The 24,654-nt window shown below is 43.2% G+C and overlaps 1 protein-coding gene across 1 annotated transcript; it reads left to right on the plus strand.

Moving 5' to 3' along the window:
* The first annotated feature begins 22,498 nt into the window (after positions 1-22,498).
* On the plus strand, positions 22,499-23,503 carry LOC139755792 (uncharacterized). Its single transcript, XM_071674412.1, has one exon. The coding sequence runs from the start codon at positions 22,710-22,712 to the stop codon at positions 23,430-23,432; it is 723 nt and encodes a 240-aa protein (XP_071530513.1). The 5' UTR covers positions 22,499-22,709; the 3' UTR covers positions 23,433-23,503.
* Positions 23,504-24,654: the final 1,151 nt, after the last annotated feature.

Genomic DNA, 24,654 nt, shown 5'->3' on the forward strand with positions numbered 1-24,654 from the left:
TGCCTTACATCCTCGATAAAAACTTTTCACTGCTTCTAACAACTTGCCTCCCACACCATATATTCTTAATACCTTCCACAAAGCATCTCTATCAACTCTATCATATGCCTTCTCCAGATCCATAAATGCTACATACAAATCCATTTGCTTTTCTATGTATTTCTCACATACATTTTTTAAAGGAAACACCTGATCCACACATCCTCTACCACTTCTGAATCCACACTGCTCTTCCCTAATCTGATTCTCTGTACATGCCTTCACCCTCTCAATCATTACCCTCCCATATAATTTACCAGTAATACTCAACAAACTTATACCTCTGTAATTTGAGCACTTAATCTTATCTCCTTTGCCTTTGTACAATGGCACTATGCAAGCATTCCGCCAATCCTAAGGCACCTCACCATGAATCATACATACATTAAATAACCTTGCCAACCAGTCAATAATACAGTCACCCCCTTTTTTAATAAATTCTTCTGCAATACCATCCAAACATGCTGCCTTGCCGGCTTTCATCATCCGCAAAGCTTTTACTACCTCTTCTGTGTTTACCAAATCATTTTCCCTAACCCTCTCACTTTGCACACCACCTCGACCAAAACACCCTATATCTGCCACTCTATCATCAAGCACATTCAACAAACCTTCAAAATACTCACTCCATCTCCTTCTCACATCACCACTACTTGTTATCACCTCTCCATTAGCCCCCTTCACTGAAGTTCCCATTTGCTCCCTTGTCTTACGCATTTTTTTTACCTTCTTCCAAAACATCTTTTTATTCTCCCTAAAATTTAATGATACTCTCCTACCCCAACTCTCATTTGACAGGAGAGATAGGTAGTATGTTTGAGGAAAGGAGCCTGGATGTTTTGGCTCTGAGTGAAACGAAGCTCAAGGGTAAAGGGGAAGAGTAGTTTGGGAAAGTGTTGGGAGTAAAGTCAGGGGTTAGTGAGAGGACCAGAGCAAGGGAAGGAGAAGCGCTACTCATGAAACAGCAGTGTTGGGAGTATGTGATAGAGTGTAAGAAAGTAAATTCTAGATTGATATGGGTAAAACTGAAAGTTGATGGGGAGAGATGGGTGATTATTGGTGCATATGCACCTGGGCATGAGAAGAAAGATCATGAGAGGCAAGTGTTTTGGGAGTAGCTGAATGAGTGTGTTAGTGGTTTTGATGCACGAGACCGTGTTATAGTGATGGGTGATTTCAATGGAAAGGTGAGTAATGTGGCAGTTGAGGAAATAATTGGTATATATAGGGCGTTCAGTGTTGTAAATGGAAATTGTGAAGAGCTTGTAGATTTATGTGCTGATAAAGGACAGATGATTAGGAATACCTGGTTTAAAATGAGAGATATAAATAAGTATACGTATGTAAGTAGGAGAGATGGCCAGAGAGCGTTATTGGATTACGTATTAATTGATAGGCGCGCGAAAGAGAGACTTTTGGATGTTAATGTGCTGAGATGTGAAACTGGAGGGATGTCTGTATGTTTGTATGTTCTATGAAGGTGCGCGTTCATATGCTCTTTATTGATATTCATATACCTCCGCGTTGTACAGTTAGTTTAGGTAAAATGCTATCTGCTGGCTATGTGCGCCTGTTGGGAAATAACCGATGTAGACCCCGTTGCTCACCAATGTAAGACAAAGGGTATTCGAGTGCTTCGTATTCGAATAGTTATTTCCTAATAGCCAGGCCCATAGCCTAGCAGTTACATTCCTGCCTCTTGCACAGAGTCCCGGGTTCGATCCTGGCTGTTGGAGGTTTGTATGTTCTATGAGGGTGCGCGTTCATATGCACTTTATTCGTATTCATATACCTCCGCGTTGCACAGTTAGGTTCGGTAAAATGCTCCCTGCTGGCTATGTGCGCCTGCTGGGAAATAACAGATGTAGAGGCCGTTGCTCACCAATGTGAGACGAAGGGTATTCGAGTACTTCGTATTCGAATAGTTATTTTCTATTAGCTAGGCCCATAGCCTAGCGGTGAGCATTCCTGCCTTTTACACAGGGTCCCGGGTTCGATCCTAGCTGTTGGAGGTTTGTATGTTCTATGAAGGTGCTCGTTCATATGCACTTTATTCTTATTCATATACCTCCGCGTTGTACATTTAGGTTCGATAAATTGCTTTCTGCTGGCTATGTGCGTCTGTTGGGAAAAAACCGGTGTAGACCCTGTTGCTCACCAATGTGAGACGAAGGGTATTCGAGTACTTCGTATTCGAATAGTTATTTCCTATTAGCGTGGCCCATAGCCTAGCTGTTACATTCCCGCCTCTTGCACAGCGGTCCCAGGTTCGATCCTGGCTGTTGGAAGTTTGAATGAAATATATATATAAAATAAAAAGAGCGTGGTTGAGAGAGCAGAAGAGGGTGTTTTGAAATGGTTTGGGCACATGGAGAGAATGAGTGAGGAGAGATTGACCAAGAGGATATATGTGTCGGAGGTGGAGGGAACGAGGAGAAGAGGGAGACCAAATTGGAGGTGGAAAGATGGAGTGAAAAAGATTTTGTGTGATCGGGGCCTGAACATGCAGGAGGGTGAAAGGAGGGCAAGGAATAGAGTGAATTGGAGTCATGTGGTATACAGGGGTTGACGTGCTGTCAGTGGATTGAATCAAGGCATGTGAAGCGTCTGGGGTAAACCATGGAAAGCTGTGTAGGTATGTATATTTGCGTGTGTGGACGTGTGTATGTACATGTGTATGGGGGGGGGGGTTGGGCCATTTCTTTCGTCTGTTTCCTTGCGCTACCTCGCAAACGCGGGAGACAGCGACAAAGTATAAAAAAAAAAAAAAAAAAAAAAAAAAAAAAAAAAAAAAAAATATATATATATATATATATATTTATATATATATATATATATATATATCTATCAACTCTATCATATGCCTTCTCCAGATCCATAAATGCTACATACAAATCCATTTGCTTTTCTAAGTATTTCTCACATACATTCTTCAAAGCAAACACCTGATCCACACATCCTCTACCACTTCTGAAACCGCACTGCTCTTCCCCAATCTGATGCTCTGTACATGCCTTCACCCTCTCAATCAATACCCTCCCATATAATTTACCAGGAATACTCAACAAACTTATACTTCTGTAATTTGAGCACTCACTCTTATCCCCTTTGCCTTTGTACAATGGCACTATGCACGCATTCCGCCAATCCTCAGGCACCTCACCATGAGTCATACATACATTAAATAACCTTACCAACCAGTCAACGATACAGTCACCCCCAAGAGGATATATGTGTCGGAGGTGGAGGGAACGAGGAGAAGAGGGAGACCAAATTGGAGGTGGAAAGATGGAGTGAAAAAGATTTTGTGTGATCGGGGCCTGAACATGCAGGAGGGTGAAAGGAGGGCAAGAAATAGAGTGAACTGGAGTCATGTGGTATACCGGGGTTGACGTGCTGTCAGTGGATTGAAGCAAGGCATGTGAAGCGTCTGGGGTAAACCATGGAAAGCTGTGTAGGTATGTATATTTGCGTGTGTGGACGTGTGTATGTACATGTGTATGGGGGGGGGTTGGGCCATTTCTTTCGTCTGTTTCCTTGCGCTACCTCGCAAACGCGGGAGACAGCGACAAAGTATAAAAAAAAAAAAAAAAAAAAAAATATATATATATATATATATATATATATATATATATATATATACATATATATATATATATATATATATATATATATATATATATATATATATCTTTTCTTTTTTTCTTTCATACTATTCGCCATTTCCCGCATTAGCGAGGTAGCGTTAAGAACAGAGGACTGGGCCTTTGAGGGATTATCCTCACTAGGCCCCCTTCTCTGTCCCTTCTTTTGGAAAAAAAAAAAAAAAAAAAAAAAAAATGAGAGGGGAGGATTTCCAGCCACCCGCTCCCTTCCCTTTTAGTCGCCTTCTACGACACGCAGGGAATACGTGGGAAGTATTCTTTCTCCCCTATCCCCAGGGATATATATATATATATATATATATATATATATATATATATATATATATATATCATACTCTGCGAAGCTTTTACTACCTCGTCTCTGTTTACCAAATCATTTTCCCTAACCCTCTCATTTTGCACACTACCTCGACCAAAACACTCTATATCTGACACTCTATCATCAAACACATTCAACAAACCTTCAAAATACTCACTCCATATCCTTCTCACATCACCACTACTTGTTATCACCTCCCCATTTGCGCCCTTCACTGAAGTTCCTATTTGCTCCCTTCTCTTACGCACTTTATTTACCTCCTTCCACAACATCTTTTTATTCTCCCTAAAATTTAATGATACTCTCTCACCCCAACTCTCATTTGCCCTCTTTTTCACCTCTTGCATCTTTCTCTTGACCTCCTGTCTCTTTCTTTTATACATCTCCCACTCAATTGCATTTTTTCCCTGCAAAAATTGTCCAAATGCCTCTCTCTTCTCTTTCACTAATAATCTTACTTCTTCATCCCACCACTCACTACCCTTTCTAATCAACCCACCTCCCACTCTTCTCATGCCACAAGCATCTTTTGCGCAATTCATCACTGATTCCCTAAGTACATCCCATTCCTACCCTACTCCCCTTACTTCCATTGTTCTCACCTTTTTCCATTCTGCACTCAGTCTCTCCTGGTACTTCCTCACACAAGTCTCCTTCCCAAGCTCACTTATTCTAGTAAGTAGTAAAAGCTTTGCGGAGGATGAAAGCCGGCAAGGCAGCAGGTTTGGATGGTATTGCAGTGGAATTTATTAAAAAAGGGGGTGACTGTATTATTGACTGGTTGGCAAGGTTATTTAATGTATGTATGACTCATGGTGAGGTGCCTGAGGATTGGCGGAATGCGTGCATAGTGCCATTGTACAAAGGCAAAGGGGATAGGAGTGAGCGCTCAAATTACAGAGGTATAAGTTTGTTGAGTATTCCTGGTAAATCATATGGGAGGGTATTGATTGAGAGGGTGAAGGCATGTACAGAGCATCAGATTGGGGAAGAGCAGTGTGGTTTCAGAGGTGGTAGAGGATGTGTGGATCAGGTGTTTCCTTTGAAGAATGTATGTGGGAAATACTTAGAAAAGCAAATGGATTTGTATGTAGCACTTATGGATCTGGAAAAGGCATATGATAGAGTTGATGGAGATGCTCTGTGGAAGGTATTAAGAATATATGGTGTGGGAGGCAAGTTGTTAGAAGCAGTGAAAAGTTTTTTCGAGGATGTAAGGCATGTGTACGTGTAGGAAGAGAGGAAAGTGATTGGTTCTCAGTGAATGTAGGTTTGCGGCAGGGGTGTGTGATGTCTCCATGGTTGTTTAATTTGTTTATGGATGGGGTTGTTAGGGAGGTGAATGCAAGAGTTTTGGAAAGAGGGGCAAGTATGAAGTCTGTTGGGGATGAGAGAGCTTGGGAAGTGAGTCACTTGTTGTTCGCTGATAATACATCGCTGGTGGCTGATTCATGTGAGAAACTGCAGAAGCTGGTGACTGAGTTTGGTAAAGTGTATGAAAGAAGAAAGTTAAGAGTAAATGTGAATAAGAACAAGGTTATTAGGTACAGTAGGGTTGAGGGTCAAGTCAATTGGGTGGTAAGTTTGAATGGAGAAAAACTGGAGGAAGTAAAGTGTTTTAGATATCTGGGAGTGGATCTGGCAGCGGATGGAACCATGGAAAGGGAAGTGGATCATAGGGTGGGGGACTGGGCGAAAATTCTGGGAGCCTTGAAGAATGTGTGGAAATCGAGAACATTATCTCGGAAAGCAAAAATGGGTATGTTTGAAGGAATAGTTGTTCCAACAATGTTGTATGGTTGCGAGGCGTGGGCTATGGATAGAGTTGTGCGCAGGAGGATGGATGTGCTGGAAATGAGATGTTTGAGGACAATGTGTGGTGTGAGGTGGTTTGATCGCGTAAGTAACGTAAGGGTAAGAGAGATGTTTGGAAATAAAAAGAGCGTGGTTGAGAGAACAGAAGAGGGTGTGTTGAAATGGTTTGGGCACATGGAGAGAATGAGTAAGGAAAGATTGACCAAGAGGATATATGTGTCGGAGGTGGAGGGAAGGAGGAGAAGTGGGAGACCAAATTGGAGGTGGAAAGATGGAGTGAAAAAGATTTTGTGTGATCGGGGCCTGAACATGCAGGAGGGTGAAAGGAGGGCAAGGAATAGAGTGAATTGGATCGATGCGGTATACCGTGATTGACGTGCTGTCAGTGTATTGAATCAGGGCATGTGAAGCGTCTGGGGTAAACCATGGAAAGCTGTGTAGGTATGTATATTTGCGTGTGTGGACGTATGTATATACATGTGTATGGGGGTGTGTTGGGCCATTTCTTTCGTCTCTTTCCTTGCGCTACCTCGCAAACGCGGGAGACAGCGACAAAGCAAAAAAAAAAATGTATATATATATATATATATATATATATATATAGTAATGGGTGATGGGTTATAGTGATGGGTGATTTGAATGCAAAGGTGAGTAATGTGGCAGTTGAGGGAATAATTGGTTTACATGGGGTGTTCAGTGTTGTAAATGGAAAGGGTGAAGAGCTTGTAGATTTATGTGCTGAAAAAGGACTGATGATTGGGAATACCTGGTTTAAAAAGCGAGATATGCATAAGTATACGTATGTAAGTAGGAGAAATGGCCAGAGAGCATTATTGGATTACGTGTTTATTGACAGGCGCGCGAAAGAGAGACTTTTGGATGTAAATGTGCTGAGAGGTGCAACTGGAGGGATGTCTGATCATTATCTTGTGGAGGCTAAGGTGAAGATTTGTATGGGTTTTCAGAAAAGAAGAGTGAATGTTGGGGTAAAGAGGGGGGTGAGAGTAAGTGAGCTTGGGAAGGAGACTTGTGTGAGGAAGTACCAGGAGAGACTGAGTACAGAATGGAAAAAGGTGAGAACAATGGAAGTAAGGGGAGTGGGGGAGGAATGGGATGTATTTAGGAAATGAGTGATGGATTGCGGAAAAGATGCTTGTGGCATGAGAATCGTGGGAGGTTGGTTGATTAGAAAGGGTAGTGAGTGGTGGGATGAAGAAATACGATTATTAGTGAAAGAAGAGAGAGGCATTTGGACGATTTTTGCAGGGAAAAAATGCAATTGAGTAGGAGATGTATAAAAGAAAGAGACAGGAGGTCAAGAGAAAGGTGCAAGAGGTGAAAAAGAGGGCAAATAAGAGTTGGGGTGAGAGAGTATGATTAAATTTTAGGGAGAATAAAAAGATGTTCTGGAAGGAGGTAAATAAAGTGCGTAAGAGAAGGGAGCAAATGGGAACTTCAGTGAAGGGCGCTAATGGGGAGGTGATAACAAGTAGTGGTGATGTGAGAAGGAGATGGAGTGAGTATTTTGAAGGTTTGTTGAATATGTTTGATGATAGAGTGGCAGATATATGGTGTCTTGGTCGGGGTGGTGTGGAAAGTGAGAGGGTTGGGGAAAATGATTTGGTAAACAGAGAAGAGGTAGTAAAAGCTTTGCGGAAGATGAAAGCCGGCAAGGCAGCAGGTTTGGATGGTACTGCAGTGGAATTTATTAAAAAAGGGGTGACTGTAATGTTGACTGGTTGGTAAGGTTATTTAATGTATGTATGACTTATGGTGAGGTGCCTGAGGATTGGCGGAATGCTTGTACAAAGGCAAAGGGGATAAGAGTAAGTGCTCAAATTATAGTGGTATAAGTTTGTTGAGTATTCCTTGTAAATTACATGGGAGGGTATTGATTGAGAGGGTGAAGGCATGTTCAGAGCATCAGATTGGGGAAGAGCAGTGTGGTTTCAGAAGTGGTAGAGGATGTGTGGATCAGGTGTTTGCTTTGAAGAATGTATGTTTGAAATACTTAGAAAAGCAAATGGATTTGTACGTAGCATTTATGGATCTGGAGAAGGCATATTGTAGAGTTGATAGAGATGCTCTGTGGAAGGTATTAAGAATATATGGTGTGGGAGTCAAGTTGATAGAAGCAGTGAAAAGTTTTTATCGAGGATGTAAGGCATGTGTACGTGTAGGAAGAGAGGAAAGTGATTGGTTCTCAGTGAATGTAGGTTTGCCGCAGGGGTGTGTGATTTCTCCATGGTTGTTTAATTTGTTTATGGATGGGGTTGTTAGGGAGGTGAATGCACGAGTTATTAAAAGAGGGGAAAGAATTAATTTTGTTGTGGATGAGAGAGCTTGGGAAGTGAGTCAATTGTTGTTCGCTGATGATACAGCGCTGATGGCTGATTCATGTGAGAAACTGCAGAAGCTAGTGACTGAGTTTGGTAAAGTGTGTGAAAGGAGAAAGTTAAGAGTAAATGTAAATAAGAGCAAGGTTATTTGGTACAGTAGGGTTGAGGGTCAAATCAATTGGGAGGTAAGTTTGAATGGAGAGAAACTGGAGGAAGTAAAGTGTTTTAGATATCTGGGAGTGGATCTGGCAGCGGATGGAACCATGGAAGCGGAAGTGAATTATAGGGTGGGGGAGGGGGCGAAAATCCTGGGTGCCTTGAAGAATGTGTGGAAGTCGAGAACATTATCTTGGAAAGCAAAAATGGGTATGTTTGAAGGAATAGTGGTTCCAACAATGTTGTATGGTTGCGAGGCGTGGGCTATGGATAGAGTTGTGCGCAGGAGGGTGGATGTGCTGGAAATGAGATGTTTGATGACAATGTGTGGTGTAAGGTGGTTTGATCGAGTAAGTAATGTAAGTGTAAGAGAGATGTGTGGAAATAAAAAGAGCGTGGTTGAGAGAGCAGAAGAGGGTGTTTTGAAATGGTTTGGGCACATGGAGAGACTGAGTGAGGAAAGATTGACCAAGAGGATATATGTGTCGGAGGTGGAGGGAACGAGGAGAAGTGGGAGACCAAATTGTAGGTGGAAAGATGGAGTGAAAAAGATTTTGTGTGATCGGGGCCTGAACATGCAGGAGGGTGAAAGGCGGGCAAGGAATAGAGTGAATTGGATCGATGTGGTATACCGGGGTTGACGTGCTGTCAGTGGATTGAATCAGGGCATGTGAAGCGTCTGGGGTAAACCATGGAAAGCTGTGTAGGTATGTATATTTGCGTGTGTGGACGTGTATGTGTGTGCATGTGTGTGGGGGTGGGTTGGGCCGTTTCTTTCGTCTGTTTCCTTGCGCTACCTCGCAAACGCGGGGGACAGCGACAAAGCAAAATAAATAAATGGAAATAAATAAATAAATATATATATATATATATATATATATATATATATATATATATATATATATATATATATATATATATATATATATATATATATATATATATATATATATTGTCCTCAGTTGATATACATCGAAGAGACGAAGCTAGGACGCCATTTGGTAAACATATGACTGTCCATCTCATATATATATATATATATATATAAATATATATATATATATATACATATATATATATATATATATATATATATATATATATATATATATATATATATATATATATATATATATATTATTTTTTTTTTTTATTATACTTTGTCGCATTCTCCCGCGTTTGCGAGGTAGCGCAAGGAAACAGACGAAAGAAATGGCCCAACCCCCACTCATATACATGTATATACATACGTCCACACTCGCAAATATACATACCTATACAGCTTTCCATGGTTTACCCCAGACGCTTCACATGCCTTGATTCAATACACTGACAGCACGTCAACCCCGGTATACCACATCGCTCCAATTCACTATATTCCTTGCCCTCCTTTCACCCTCCTGCATGTTCAGGCCCCGATCACACAAAATCTTTTTCACTCCATCTTTCCACCTCCAATTTGGTCTCCCTCTTCTCCTCGTTCCCTCCACCTCCGACACATATATCCTCTTGGTCAATCTTTCCTCACTCATTCTCTCCATGTGACCAAACCACTTCAAAACACCCTCTTCTGCTCTCTCAACCACGCTCTTTTTATTTCCACACATCTCTCTTAACTTTACGTTACTCACTCGATCAAACCACCTCACACCACACATTGTCCTCAAACATCTCATTTCCAGCACATCCATCCTCCTCCCCACAACTCTATCGATAGCCCACGCCTCGCAACCATACAACATTGTTGGAAGCACTATTCCTGCAAACATACCCATTTTTGCTTTCCGAGATAATGTTCTCGACTTTCACACATTCTTCAAGGCCCCCAGAATTTTCGCCCCCTCTCCCACCCTATGATCCACTTCCGCTTCCATGGTTCCATCCGCTGCCAGATCCACTCCCAGATATCTAAAACACTTCACTTCCTCCAGTTTTTCTACATTCAAACTCACCTCCCAATTGACTTGACCCTCAACCCTACTGTACCTTATAACCTTGCTCTTATTCACATTTACTCTTAACTTTCTTCTTCCACACACTTTACCAAACTCAGTCACCAGCTTCTGCAGTTTCTCACATGAATCAGCCATCAGCGCTGTATCATCAGCGAACAACAACTGACTCACTTCCCAAGCTCTCTCATCCCCAACAGACTTCATACTTGCCCCTCTTTCCAAAACTCTTGCATTTACCTCCCTAACAACCCCATCCATAAACAAATTAAACAACCATGGAGACATCACACACCCCTGCCGCAAACCTACATTCAAGGAGAACCAATCACTTTCCTCTCTTCCTACACGTACACATGCCTTACATCCTCGATAAAAACTTTTCACTGCTTCTAACAATTTTCCTCCCACACCATATATTCTTAATACCTTCCACAGAGCATCTCTATCAACTCTATCATATGCCTTCTCCAGATCCATAAATGCTACATACAAGTCCATTTCCTTTTCTAAGTATTTGTCACATACATTCTTCAAAGGAAACACCTGATCCACACATCCTCTACCACTTCTGAAACCACACTGCTCTTCCCCAATCTGATGCTCTGTACATGCCTTCACCCTCTTAATCAATACCCTCCCATATAATTTACCAGGAATACTCAACAAACTTATACCTCTGTAATTTGAGCACTCACTCTTATCCCCTTTGCCTTTGTACAATGGCACTATGCACGCATTCCGCCAATCCTCAGGCACCTCACCATGAGTCATACATACATTAAATAACCCTACCAACCAGTCAACAATACAGTCACCCCCTTTTTTAATAAATTCCACTGCAATACCATCCAAACCTTCTGCCTTGCCGGCTTTCATCTTCCGCAAAGCTTTCACTACCTCTTCTCTGTTTACCAAATCATTTTCCCTAACACTCTCACTTTGCACACCACCTCGACCAAAACACCCTATATATGCCACTCTATCATCAAACACATTCAACAAACCTTCAAAATACTCAGTCCATCTCCTTCTCACATCACCACTACTCTTTATCACCTCCTCATTTGCGCCCTTCACTGAAGTTCCCATTTGCTCCCTTGTCTTACGCACTTTATTTACCTCCTTCCAGAACATATTTTTATTCTCCCTAAAATTTTATGATACTCTCTCACCCCAACTCTCATTTGCCCTTTTTTTCACCTCTTGCACCTTTCTCTTGACCTCCTGTCTCTTTCTTTTACACATCTCCCACTCAATTGCATTTTTTCCCTGCAAAAATCGTCCAAATGCCTCTCTCTTCACTTCTCTTTCACTAATACTCTTACTTCTTCATCCCACAACTCACTACCCTTTCTAATCAACCCACCTCCCACTCTTCTCATGCCACAAGCATTTTTTACGCAATCCATCACTGATTCCTTAAATACATCTCATTCCTCCCCCACTCCCCTTACTTCCATTGTTCTCACCTTTTTCCATTCTGTACTCAGTCTCTCCTGGTACTTCCTCACACAGGTCTCCTTCCCAAGCTCACTTACTCTCACCACCCTCTTCACCCCAACATTCACTCTTCTTTTCTGAAAACCCATACAAATCTTCACCTTAGCCTCCACAAGATAATGATCAGACATCCCTCCAGTTGCACCTCTCAGCACATTAACATCCAAAAGTCTCTCTTTCGCACGCCTGTCAATTAATACGTAATCCAATAACGCTCTCTGGCCATCTCTCCTACATACATAAGTATACTTATGTATATCTCGCTTTCATATATATATATATATATATATATATATATATATATATATATATATATATATATATATATATATATATATATATATATATATATATATATATATATTATATATATATGTATATATATATATTATATTTATTTATTTATTTTGCTTTGTCGCTGTCTCCCGCGTTTGCGAGGTAGCGCAAGGAAACAGACGAAAGAAATGGCCCAACCCACCCCCATACACATGTATATACACACACGTCCACACACGCAAATATACATGCCTATACATCTCAATGTACACATATATATTACACACACAGACACATACATATATACCCATGCACACAATTCACACTGTCTGCCTTTATGCATTCCCATCGCCACCTCACCACACACACACACATATTTTTTTTTTTTTTTTTCAAACTATTCGCCATTTCCCGCGTTAGCGAGGTAGCGTTAAGAACAGAGAACTGGGCCACTGAGGGAATATCCTCACCTGGCCCCCTTCTCTGTTCCTTCTTTTGGAAAATTAAAAAAAATTAAGAGGGGAGGATTTCCAGCCCCCCGCTCCCTCCCCTTTTAGTCGCCTTCTACGACACGCAGGGAATACGTGGGAAGTATTCTTTCTCCCCTATCCCCAGGGATAATATATATATATATATATATATATATATATATATATATATATATATATATATATATATATATATATACATAACACACACATATATATATATATATATATATATATATATATATACATATATATATATATATATATATATATATATATATATATATATATATATATATATATATATATATTTATTTATTATATATTTATTTATTTCAATTTGTCGCTGTCTCCCGCGTTTGCGAGGTAGCGCAAGGAAACAGACGAAAGAAATGGCCCAACCCACCCCCATACACAATGTATATACATACACGTCCACACACGCAAATATACATACCCATACATCTCAATGTACACATATATACACACACACAGACAAACACATATATACCTATGCACACAATTCATACTGTCTGCCTTTATTCATTCCTATCGCCACCTCTCCACACATGGAATACCATTCCCCTCACCCCTCATGTGTGCGAGATAGCACTAGGAAAAGACAACAAAGGCCCCATTCGTTCACACTCAGTCTCTAGCTGTCATGCAATAATGCCCGAAACCACAGCTCCCTTTCCACATCCAGGCCCCACACAACTTTCCATGGTTTACCCCAGACGCTTCACATGCCCTAATGCAATCCACTGACAGCACGTCAACCCCGGTATACCACATCGATCCAATTCGCTCTATTCCTTGCCCTCCTTTCACCCTCCTGCATGTTCAGGCCCCGATCACACAAAATCTTTTTCACTCCATCTTTCCACCTCCAATTTGGTCTCCCACTTCTCCTCATTCCCTCCACCTCCGACACATATATCCTCTTGGTCAATCTTTCCTCACTCATTCTCTCCATGTGCCCAAATCATTTCAAAACACCCTCTTCTGTTTTCTCAACCACGCTCTTTTTATTTCCACACATCTCTCTTACCATTACATTACTTACTCGATCAAACCACCTCACTCCACACATTGTCTTCAAACATCTCATTTCCAGCACATCCACCCTCCTGCGCACAACTCTATCCTTAGCCCACGCCTCGTAACCATACAACATTGTTGGAACCACTATTCCTTCAAACATACCCATTTTTGCTTTCCGAGATAATGTTCTCGACTTCCACACATTCTTCAAAGCTCCTAGGATTTTCACCCCCTCCCCCACCCTATGATTCACTTCCGCTTCCATGGTTCCATCCGCTGCCAGATCCACTCCCAGATATCTAAAACACTTTACTTCCTCCAGTTTTTCTCAATTCAAACTTACCTCCCAATTGACTTGACCCTCAACCCTACTGTACCTAATAACCTTGCTCTTATTCACATTCACTCTTAACTTTCTTCTTTCACACACTTTACCAAACTCAGTCACCAGCTTCTGCAGTTTCTCACATGAATCAGCCACCACCGCTGTATCATCAGCGAACAACAACTGACTCATTTCCCAAGCTCTCTCATCCACAACAGACTTCATACTTGCCCCTCTTTCCAAAACTCTTGCATTCACCTCCCTAACAACCCCATTCATAAACAAATTAAACAACCATGGAGACATCACACACCCCTGCCGCAAACCTACATTCAAGGAGAACCAATCACTTTCCTCTCTTCCTACACGTACACATGCCTTACATCCTCGATAACAAACTTTTCACTGCTTCTAACAACTTGCCTCCCACACCATATATTCTTAATACCTTCCACAGAGCATCCCTACCAACTCTATCATATGCCTTCTCCAGATCCATAAATGCTACATACAAATCCATTTGCTTTTCTAAGTATTTCTCACATACATTCTTCAAAGCAAACACCTGATCCACACATCCTCTACCATTTCTGAAACCACACTGCTCTTCCCCAATCTGATGCTCTTTACATGCCTTCACCCTCTCAATCAATACCCTCCCATATAATTTACCAGGAATACTCAACAAACTTATACCTCTGTAATTTGAGCACTCACTCTTATCCCCTTAGCCTTTGCATAATATATATATATATATATATATATATATATATATATATATATATATATATATATATATATATATATATATATATATATATATTTTATTTATTTTATTATAGTTTGTCGCTGTCTTCCGCGTTTGCGAGGTAGCGCAAGGAAACAGACGAAAGAAATGGCCCAACCCACCCCCATACACATGTATATACATACGTCCACACACACAAATATACATACCTACACAGCTTTCCATGGTTTACCCCAGACGCTTCACATGCCTTGATTCAATCCACTGACAGCACGTCAACCCCGGTATACCACATCGCTCCAATTCACTCTATTCCTTGCCCTCCTTTCACCCTCCTGCATGTTGAGACCCCGATCACACAAAATCTTTTTCATTCCATCTTTCCACCTCCAATTTGGTCTCCCTCTTCTCCTCGTTCCCTCCACCTCCGACACATATATCCTCTTGGTCAATCTTTCCTCACTCATTCTCTCCATGTGCCCAAACCACTTCAAAACACCCTCTTCTGCTCTCTCAACCACGCTCTTTTTATTTCCACACATTTCTCTTACCCTTACGTTACTCACTCGATCAAACCACCTCACACCACACATTGTCCTCAAACATCTCATTTCCAGCACATCCATCCTCCTGCACACAACTCTATCCATAGCCCACGCCTCGCAACCATACAACATTGTTGGAACCACTATATATATATATACATATATATATATATATATATATATATATATATATATATATATATATATATATATATATATATATATATATTTACCCTATTAAAGCTTGTACAGATCACAGAGCTTTGATAAGTGTTTTTTAACGACAATATGCAACAGGCTTATCAAACGTAGTTGCAGACTCGCTTTACTGCAGAGTGGGCGCAGTCACTGTAGACAATAGCCCCGTAGATTTTCATATAGAAAAGTTGGGACAGCATCAACAAGATGGCCCAGTTTGGGGTCTAGCCATAGAATTTCCTCTGGGATCCGCCTCTGGTTGCAGGATACATCCCCGGTTGGAGGAGCTATACATCGGGTTATAGGATCTAACACCCGGTTGCAGGATTCATCCACGGATTGTAGGATCCAACCTCCCTGGTTGTAGGATTCATCTTCTGGGCTGTGGAATCCATTCCCCGGTTTATGATATCCTTTTACTCTACCTCTATGGAATCCGTCCTCAGGTTACAGTATCCATTCCCAGGGTTGTAAGGTCCATCTCCCGGATTGTAGGATCCATCCTCAGGTTTTAGGAAACCTCCATTAGGCTGTATCATACACTCCCTGGGTTGTAGGATTCATCCCTGTGGTTTTACTTTCCATTCCTAGGTTGTAGGGTTCATTCACCGAGTTGTAGGATCCATCCCACGAATTGTAGGGTCCATCTCCCCGAGTAGTAGGATTTATCCTGTGGGTTGTAGGATCAAGTACCCTGGTTGTAGGATCTATGCCTTCTGGTTGTAGGGTTCATACATCCGGGTTGTAGGATTCCAGCACCTGGGTTGTAGGATCCAACCTCCAAGGTTGTTGGATTCATCCCATGGGTTGTTAAATCCGTGCCCCGGGTTTATGATATCCTCTTGATCTACCTGAGTGAGATCCGTCCCCAGGTTGTAGTATCCACTGCGTGGGCTATAGGATTCATCCCCCGGATTGAAGGATCTACCCCGCGGAATGTAGAATACATCCTCGGATTGCAGTATCCACTTTCCGGGTTGTAGGATTCATCCTCGGGATGTAGGATCTATCCCTGGGTTGTACTAACCACTCCCAGGTTGTAGTATCCAACCCCTGGGTTGTAGTATACACTCTCTTGGTTGTAGGATCTATCCCCGTGGTTTTAAGTTCCATCTCCTGGTTGTAGGATCCATCCCTTGGGTGTTTTAGGATCCATCCCTTATTGTAGGATTTATACCTCTGGTTTTAGGATCCATCACACCGGTTTACAGAATCCATCCACCACGTTTTGAGGATCAAACTCTACAGGTTGTAGGATCCATTTCTTGCGGGTTTTAGGATCCATCCCCGGGTTGTACGATCCATCATTGGGTCGTAGGATCCATCATCCAAGGTTTTAGGATCCATCTTCTGTGTTGTAGGGTCTATCATCCGGGTTTACGGAGCCATCCCAGTGTTGTATGATCCATCCTTTGGAATTTAGGATCCATCCCCCTATTGTAGGATCCGTCCTCTCCGGGTTTATGAATCCATCTCCAGGATGTACGATCCATTCTTTAGGTTGTAGTGTCCATCCCTCGGGTAGCAGTGTCCGTCCCCCGGGATGTAGGATTCATCCCACGGATTGTAGGGTCCAATTCCCCGGGTTGTAGAATCCATCCTATCGGTTGTAGGATCAATCATCCTGGTTGTAGGATCCCTGCTCCATGGTTGTAGGGTCCATCTATCTGGGTTATAGGGTGAGTTTCTTGGGTTGTAGGATCTAACCCCCGGGTTGTAGTATCTACCCCCCGGATTGTAGTATCCAAGCATCATCGAATTCTGATATCCACCCCGCGTTGTAGGATCCATTTTACGGGTTATAGAATCCATACCTCGAGTTGTACGATGCAACACCCGGGTTGAAGGATTCATCCTCAGGGTTGTGTGATCCGTCCCCTGGTTGTAGTATCCACCCCCGGGCTGTAGGATCCATCCTTAGGATATAGGTTCCATCCTCTGGGTTGTAGGATCCATCCCCTGGGTTGTAGTATCCACTCACGGGTGTAGGATCCATTCCCTGGGTTGTGGTATCTACCCCTCCGTTATAGTATACATTCTCCGGACTGTGGGATCCAACCCCGAGTTTTAGGTTCGATCTCGTAGTTGTAGAATGCATCCCCCGGTTGTAGAATCCATCCCTTGTGTGTTTCAGGATGAATCCCGTGTTATAGGACCCATCCTCCGGGTTGTAGGATCCATCACATCAATTTGTAGGGTCAATCAATCGTTTATTTAGGGTCAGACCCCTACGAGTTGTAGGATCCATTTCCCGGATTTTACAGTTTATTTTCTGGGTTGTAGGATTCATCCCCCAGGGCTGTAGGATCCATCCTCTGTGTTGTAGGGTTTATCCTCCCGGATTCCGGACCCATCCCTTGGTTGTAGGGTCCATTTCTCGGGTTGTAGGATCCAAATTATGGGCTGTAAGATCCGTCCTCTCCAAGCTTATGGATCCATCTCCGGTTGTAAGATCCTTTCCCTGATTGTAGTGTCCATCTCCCGGGTTGTACGATCCATCCCACGGATTGTAGGGTCCATCTCCCTGGGTTGTTAAGTTGTAAGATGCATCCCCCGAGTCGCAAGATCCATCGCAATGATTGTACTATCTATCCCACGGATTGCAGATTCCATCCCCGGGTTTTTATATCCATCCCCCGGGTTGTAGTATCCATCTCCCGGGTTGTAGGATCCATCCCATGGATTGTAGGGTCCATTTCCCCGGGTTGTAGGATCCATCCTGTGCGTTGTAGGATCAATCCTTCTGGTTGTAGGGTCCATCTATCCAGGTTGTAGGATGAGTCTTTTTGGGTTGTAAGACCTAACGCCCGGGTTTCAAGATCCATACCCCGGGCTGTAGAATCCATACCTCAGGTTGTAGAATCTAACTCTCGGGTTGTGGGATTCATCCCTGGGTTGTGGGATCCGTCCCCTGGGTGTTTTAGAATCCATCCTGAGTTGTAGGCTTCATCCCCGGGTTGTAGGATCATTCCCCACGGGTTTTAGGATCCATCCCTCGGATTCTACGATCCATCTCACAGGGTTTTAGGATTCATCCACTGTGTTGTAGGGTCTATCCTTCGTGCTCTAAGATTCACCCCTCTTGCTGTAGGATCAGTCCCCTCCGGATTAATGGATCCATTCCCTTGGTTGTAGTGTCCATCCCTTGGGTTGTAGAATTCATCCCCCGGATTGTAGGATCCATCTCCAGGTTGAAGAATTCATCCTCCGGGTTGTAAGGTCCATCCCCGGGTTTTAATACCCATCCTCCTGTTTGTAGTGTCCACCCCCTGGGTTGTAAGATTCATCCTCGGGTTGTAGGATCCATCCCCGGGTTGTAGGATCCATCCCCCGGATTGTAGGGTCCATCTCCAAGGGTTCGAAGATACATCCTGTGGGTTGTAGGATCAATCCTCTTGGTTGCAGGATCCCTGAGTCCTCTCGGGCTGTAGAATCTAACCCCGGTTGTAGGAGCCAGCCCCGGATTCTAGAATCCAATCATCAACGAGCCGTAGGATCCGTCCCAGATTGTAGGATTCCTCTCCAGGAATGTAGGATTCATAACTCGGGTTCTAGGATCCAACACCCGGGTTGTAGGATTCATCCTCTGGGTTGTGGGATCCGTCCCCAAGGTTTATGATAACCTCTTGATCTTCCCGTGTGAAATCCGTCCCCTCGGTTGAAGTATCCAGCCCTCGGGTTGCAGGATCCATGCCCAGGGTTGTAGGATTCATCTCTGGTTTTAGGATAAATCCCCTGGGTAGTAAAGCCATCTCCATGGTTGTAGGATACATCTCACATGTTGTAGGACCCATTCTGGGTTTCAATATCCATCCACCGGTTTGTAGTGTCCAACCCCCGGTTGTAGGATCCATGCCCGAGTTGTAGGATCCATCCAATGGGTTGTAGGATCAATCCTCCTGGTTGTAGGATCCATGTTCCCTGGTTGTAGGGTCCATCTATCCTAGTTCTAAGATGAGTCTTTTCGGGTTGTAGAATCCAACCCCCGGGTTGTAGGATCCATCCCCGAATTGTGGGATCCACATCTCGTATTGTAAGATCCGATGTCTGGGTTGTAGAATTCATCCACGGGTTGTAGGAACCAGCCTCCTAGGTTGTAGAATCCAACCTCCCGGGTTGTAGGATTCATCCCCTGGGTAATGGGATCCATCCCCCAAGTTTATGACATCCTCTTGGTCTACCGGTGTGGGATCCGTACCCCCGATTGTAGTATCCACCCCCAAGTTGTAAGATTCATCCCCGTGTTGTAGGATCCATCCGCGGGTTGTAGGATCCATCACCGGGATTTTAGAATATATACCCCGGGTTGTAAGGTCCAACCACCCCCTGTTTTGTATCATCCACCCCCTGGCTTGTATTATCCACCCTGGGTTGTAGTTTCCACCCCCTGGGTTGTATGATCCATCCCCGGGTTGTAGTATCCACCCCGGGATGTAGAATCCATCCCCCAGGTTGAATCATCCACCCCACCGGGCTTGATATCCACCCCCAGACTTTAGGTTCCACCCTGGGTTGTAGGATCCATCCCCTGAGTTGTAGCATCCACCCAAAGGTTGTAGTGCCCACCTCTGTTTTGTAGGATCCGTCCATCGGGTTGTAGGATCCATTTCCTGGTTGTAGGATCCATCCCCGGGTTGTAATATCAATTCCGGGTTGTAGGATCCATTCCTCAGGTTGTAGTATCCACCCTTCAGGTTCTAGGATCCATTTCCCAGGTTGTAGGATCCACCCGCCGGATTGTAGGGTCTATCCTGAATGGGCAGCATATGCTGGGAAGAAATAAACAGAGCGAACGCAACAAACATTTCGGTGAACAAACCGCAACATCAAATCCTACCATTCACAGTGTTTCTTTAAGTACGCACACACACATACACACAAAAAAAAAGAAAAAAAAAAAGAAAAGGATATGTAGTTTGCCTTGAGAAGTTAGGTGAGGGGAGTCTTCATATGATTTGTTGATTTCTAGAAGTGTTTCACGCACTTTTACCCAATTTTTTTCCCGTATTTGCCCCTTCCCATTACCCCTACTTCAGGGTAAGAAAAAATGCTAAAAATCGCACGGTCTTTATGGGTGGAATGATAAACCTAGCTATCCAGATCACTACCAGTTCTTTTCTAAAGCTACCCACTTTCCAGTTATGCAAGCAAAACTGTTATATATAGATGTTTCTTTATTTTCTATTTCCATAGTAAAACTAAAGTGAAAGAAATATCTTTAGTATTGTTAGCACTCGCTTGATACTTTATGACTGTTTCGTAATCTAATCATAATACAAAAATTCAGTTAACATTTCATCACAATAGCGAAAGTATGCTGTCTCCAGAATATCTCGCAGAGTGTGTTTGGTTAGGGCCAAGGTAAGGCTAATGCTCGTTCGGATGTTAGATCAAGTTACTAGGTTAAGTCTTAAGTTAGTCTATCTATCTATATCCCTGATGCCTGTTCCAATTAGAACTCCCTCAAATGGGTAGCCACGGCAACAGTCTCTATAACTGAAGAACTCCAGTGCCGCTTCTTAGCCTTTAGTGTTTCATCCTTATCATGATTCTGGCAGAGGGCAAGTCTAGCGCAGTGTATGCAGAGACTCCTACCTAATGTTCTTAATGACTTCTTCTATCTAATGATCCTACCTACTACTTCTACCTGATGTCATAGGAGTGCAACTTGACAACCAATAAAGTGCTGGCACACTAAGGAGCTGTTACTAACCTTCCTACATCATGTCCTTAGACCAGGTTTCTAGTCTTGTCCTCATTTACAGTCCCAGATTAAGATAGATATGTTAAGTAAATCCATAATCAGTTTAGGATTCTGGGTTGATTCCTAGTTGTAGCTGAATAGTCTTAGGCTAGTTTTGTAAGTCGTAGGTAATGTCCTTAGGTTCTTGACTCGGATAGGCTCCTAATTCAAGTCCTAAGTTAAGTCTTAAGTTATGTCTGAGGGTAGGTTCTACATCATGCCTAACGTCCTAATCCTTAGGTTAAGAAGTTGGGTCTTCAAATTTTCAAGGTATATCCACCCATAACGTTCACCTTCTCAAATGTATGTACGCGGTTTCTCATAGTAATCCAAGAAGAGTTCTTTTTCCAGTATAACGACTTTCCTCTTGAATGCAAGTCTTTATCAAGTTATGCAAGACACTCATATGACATCATAAAGAAATCATTGAAAGCAAAGGAAGATGCTGTTTTCTGCAAAACTCTCATATTATATGAGACGGACACCTCATTGTATCAAACACCTGTCTTAATGTTCGTCCACAGCATCTGCCTCAACCCACACACCTATACACAGTAGGAAGATATCTTTGTATCATTTCCTATACTGATCTTTAGATGCCTCCATCACAGAAAGCTCAACCGATATCTTACATGCCCGTAAAAATCAATCCAACACTAAAGAGTTTCTGTTTTCTATGTAATCAAGTGATCGAGCGAGTTTCAGCCGAATTTTAAAGCGTTTCTCGCATCCTGTGGTGTGACGAGTCTTTTTTGATCTGTAGATGTTGCTGATTCTTTTTTTATCCTTTTCCTCGTCATCTACATAGGATAATTTAGTTTACAGCAAGATTTTGGATCTTCCAATCAAATCTGAAAGTCTTCTGGTCGAGAAATTGCCAGAATGTAATTTGTCATTATCAGTTTAATTTTGGCCCGTTGCTTTCCTGAATGGCCCATTAACTGTGGCCCATCAACCATCGCCCATCAATTGTTGCCCATTAACCGTCGCCTAAGAACTGTAGCCCTTCAGCGGTAGCCTACCAACGTTGTCCCTTGAACTGTGGCTACCAGCAACTGTGGCCCATCAACTGTGACCCATCATCCGTGGACCATCAGCTGTGGTGTATCAGCTGTAGTTCATTAAGTGTGGCCCGTCAACTAGAGTTTGTGGGATTTAGATAAGTAATGAACTGTGTCATGTAAGGTAATTTTGAGTTTGGTCCGATAGCTGCTGCTCTGAACTATACCATATTCGTTAACCCAACATGTGGTGCCAGACAAAGGCTCCTCACTCGAGCCCAGTAACCAACATGCTACCATTGTACGACTCAAATTCTGATGAACATATCCATAACTCTTTTTTTTCCATTTGATTATCAGAAAAAGTTGCAAAATGGTATTCACACTGTTGTTGAGAGTATTGAGATGGATGGAGCGGCTGAAAAGCCGGGTGCTGGATCTGATTTTGCTCCGTTGTGTACATTTATAGCTGGGTCCCCTCGACATCGAGTACGATGGAGAGGTGTGGAGGCCGGAGAGTGTGGTGGCCCGGGGACATTTCGGCAACGTGTACATGTACGCGACGGACGACTTCACTCGCCGCCTGGCCTGTAAGGTTGTCTTTGACCGTGACGGTACCACCAGCCACCTGCTGGAGCGCGAAGAATACTGCGCCAAGGAACTCCGTCACCCGCACCTGGTGACCGTTTTGAAGGTCGATCGTAGGTTGGAGGGCACCCTGTTCCTCATGGAGCTGTACGAGGAGGGTGACCTGAATCAGGTCCTCTCCGACCACCAGGAATCCTTTGACCTCTCACACGTGCGTTGCGTGTTCCAGCAGCTGGTGCTCGCCCTGCAATACGTGCATGGCCGGTCTGTGGCCCACAGGGACATCAAACTGGAGAACATCCTGGTGAAGAGCCGGCCCCGTCACCCACACTACCACGTCAGTCTCTGTGACTTCGGCCTTTGTCACCTGGGCTTCGGGCCCGCCAAGACTGTGTGTGGTACGTTCTACACAATGGCGCCGGAGGTCTTCATGCAGAACAAATACGACCCTTACAAGGCAGACATTTGGTCCCTTGGGGTGGTTCTGTACCGTCTCACGCGCCCATCCCTCACCCTACAGGATATGGAGGAAACCATGATGAAGGAGAAGGGGCAGCAATGGTCACGGTATCCTGTGGGACTACGCAGGATCTTCTCCCTCATCCTGGTTGAAGATCCTCGCCATAGGGCGGACATTACCTCCCTCTGGGAAGAATCATGGGCACGGAAAGTCTGTACGTCTTCCTGAGCCAGGGAAATTCTCACCCCTTTACTTATCTCTTGCTAATCCTACACCCGTTCTTTTATATTACCTCTTCATCCAATCCATGGTTCAACTGTTACTGCTCTATGGTCATACAAACAAGGGAAAAACTCTCCTTCCTCTGACTCCCATTCAGCATTTCTCACTGCCCTTAGAAATTGTAAATACGTTATCCTTGAGGCAAAGACTTCCTTTGTTCAAAGGAGGTGGGATAATTTCTCTACGTCATCCACCGATAGTTCTTTCTGGTCTCCAGCTTAAGGCTTCGCTAACAGTTTCTGTTGCTGTAAATTTCCTTCACTTTTACTTTCTGACGGTACTGTAGCTGTCTCTCTCGTAGACAAAGCAACTCTCTTTGGTTCCTTTTCTCCTCTAACTGTATCTTGGGTGACTCTAGCATTCTTTCGCCCCCTGATGCTCCTCTTACTAATGCACTGAAAAAGTGTGCCTCTGAACGGGCACCTGTGTTTGCTCGTCTATTCCGTTTCTTCTTTGAAATCCAGAACTTTTCCTTCTTGGAAGCATACGTTGATACAGCGTATCCCTGAAAGGGCGACCGTTCTAACTCTTCAACCTATCGTTCAAGTGCTTTGATAGCTATCATTTCCAAAGTCTTTGAATTTTTCCTCAACTCCCACATCCTCGGACGTCTTGAGTCTCACAGTCTTTTATCTGATCACCAGTGTAGCTTCCGTAAGGCGAGATCCACTGGTGACATTCTTTCCTATCTTACGTATGTATGGTTATCACTTATGAAAAATTTTGGAGAATCTTATGTTGTTAACCTTGATATGGCCAAAGCTTGTGACAAGGAGTTGCATCGGGCTCTGATCTCCAAGCTCCCCTCTTTTGGCTTCCCTCCCCCACTTTGCTCCCTCATATCTAGCTTCCTCGCTGGACGATCTATTTCCACGGTTGTTGATGGATAAGACTTTTCCCCTTTCTCCAACAAGGTCATGATCTTTCTCTAGCACATTTTTTCGTTTTCATCAACGACTTCCTTTCTTCCATAAATAACCAAAAGCACTCATACGTTGACGACTCAACATCCTTCAGTTCTACTTCTTCTGTTAATCTACCTCAATCTCGTTTCGTCGCATCTATTGGGGTTTGGTGTCAGACGATTCTATTGGGGTTAGGCGTGAACCACGGGGCTTGAAAATAAAGCTTCAGTTTTGGAGTATTTTTCTGGCTGGCGTCAGACGAT

This window comes from Panulirus ornatus, chromosome 20, assembly GCF_036320965.1.
Source record: "Panulirus ornatus isolate Po-2019 chromosome 20, ASM3632096v1, whole genome shotgun sequence".
NCBI lineage: Eukaryota > Metazoa > Arthropoda > Malacostraca > Decapoda > Palinuridae > Panulirus > Panulirus ornatus.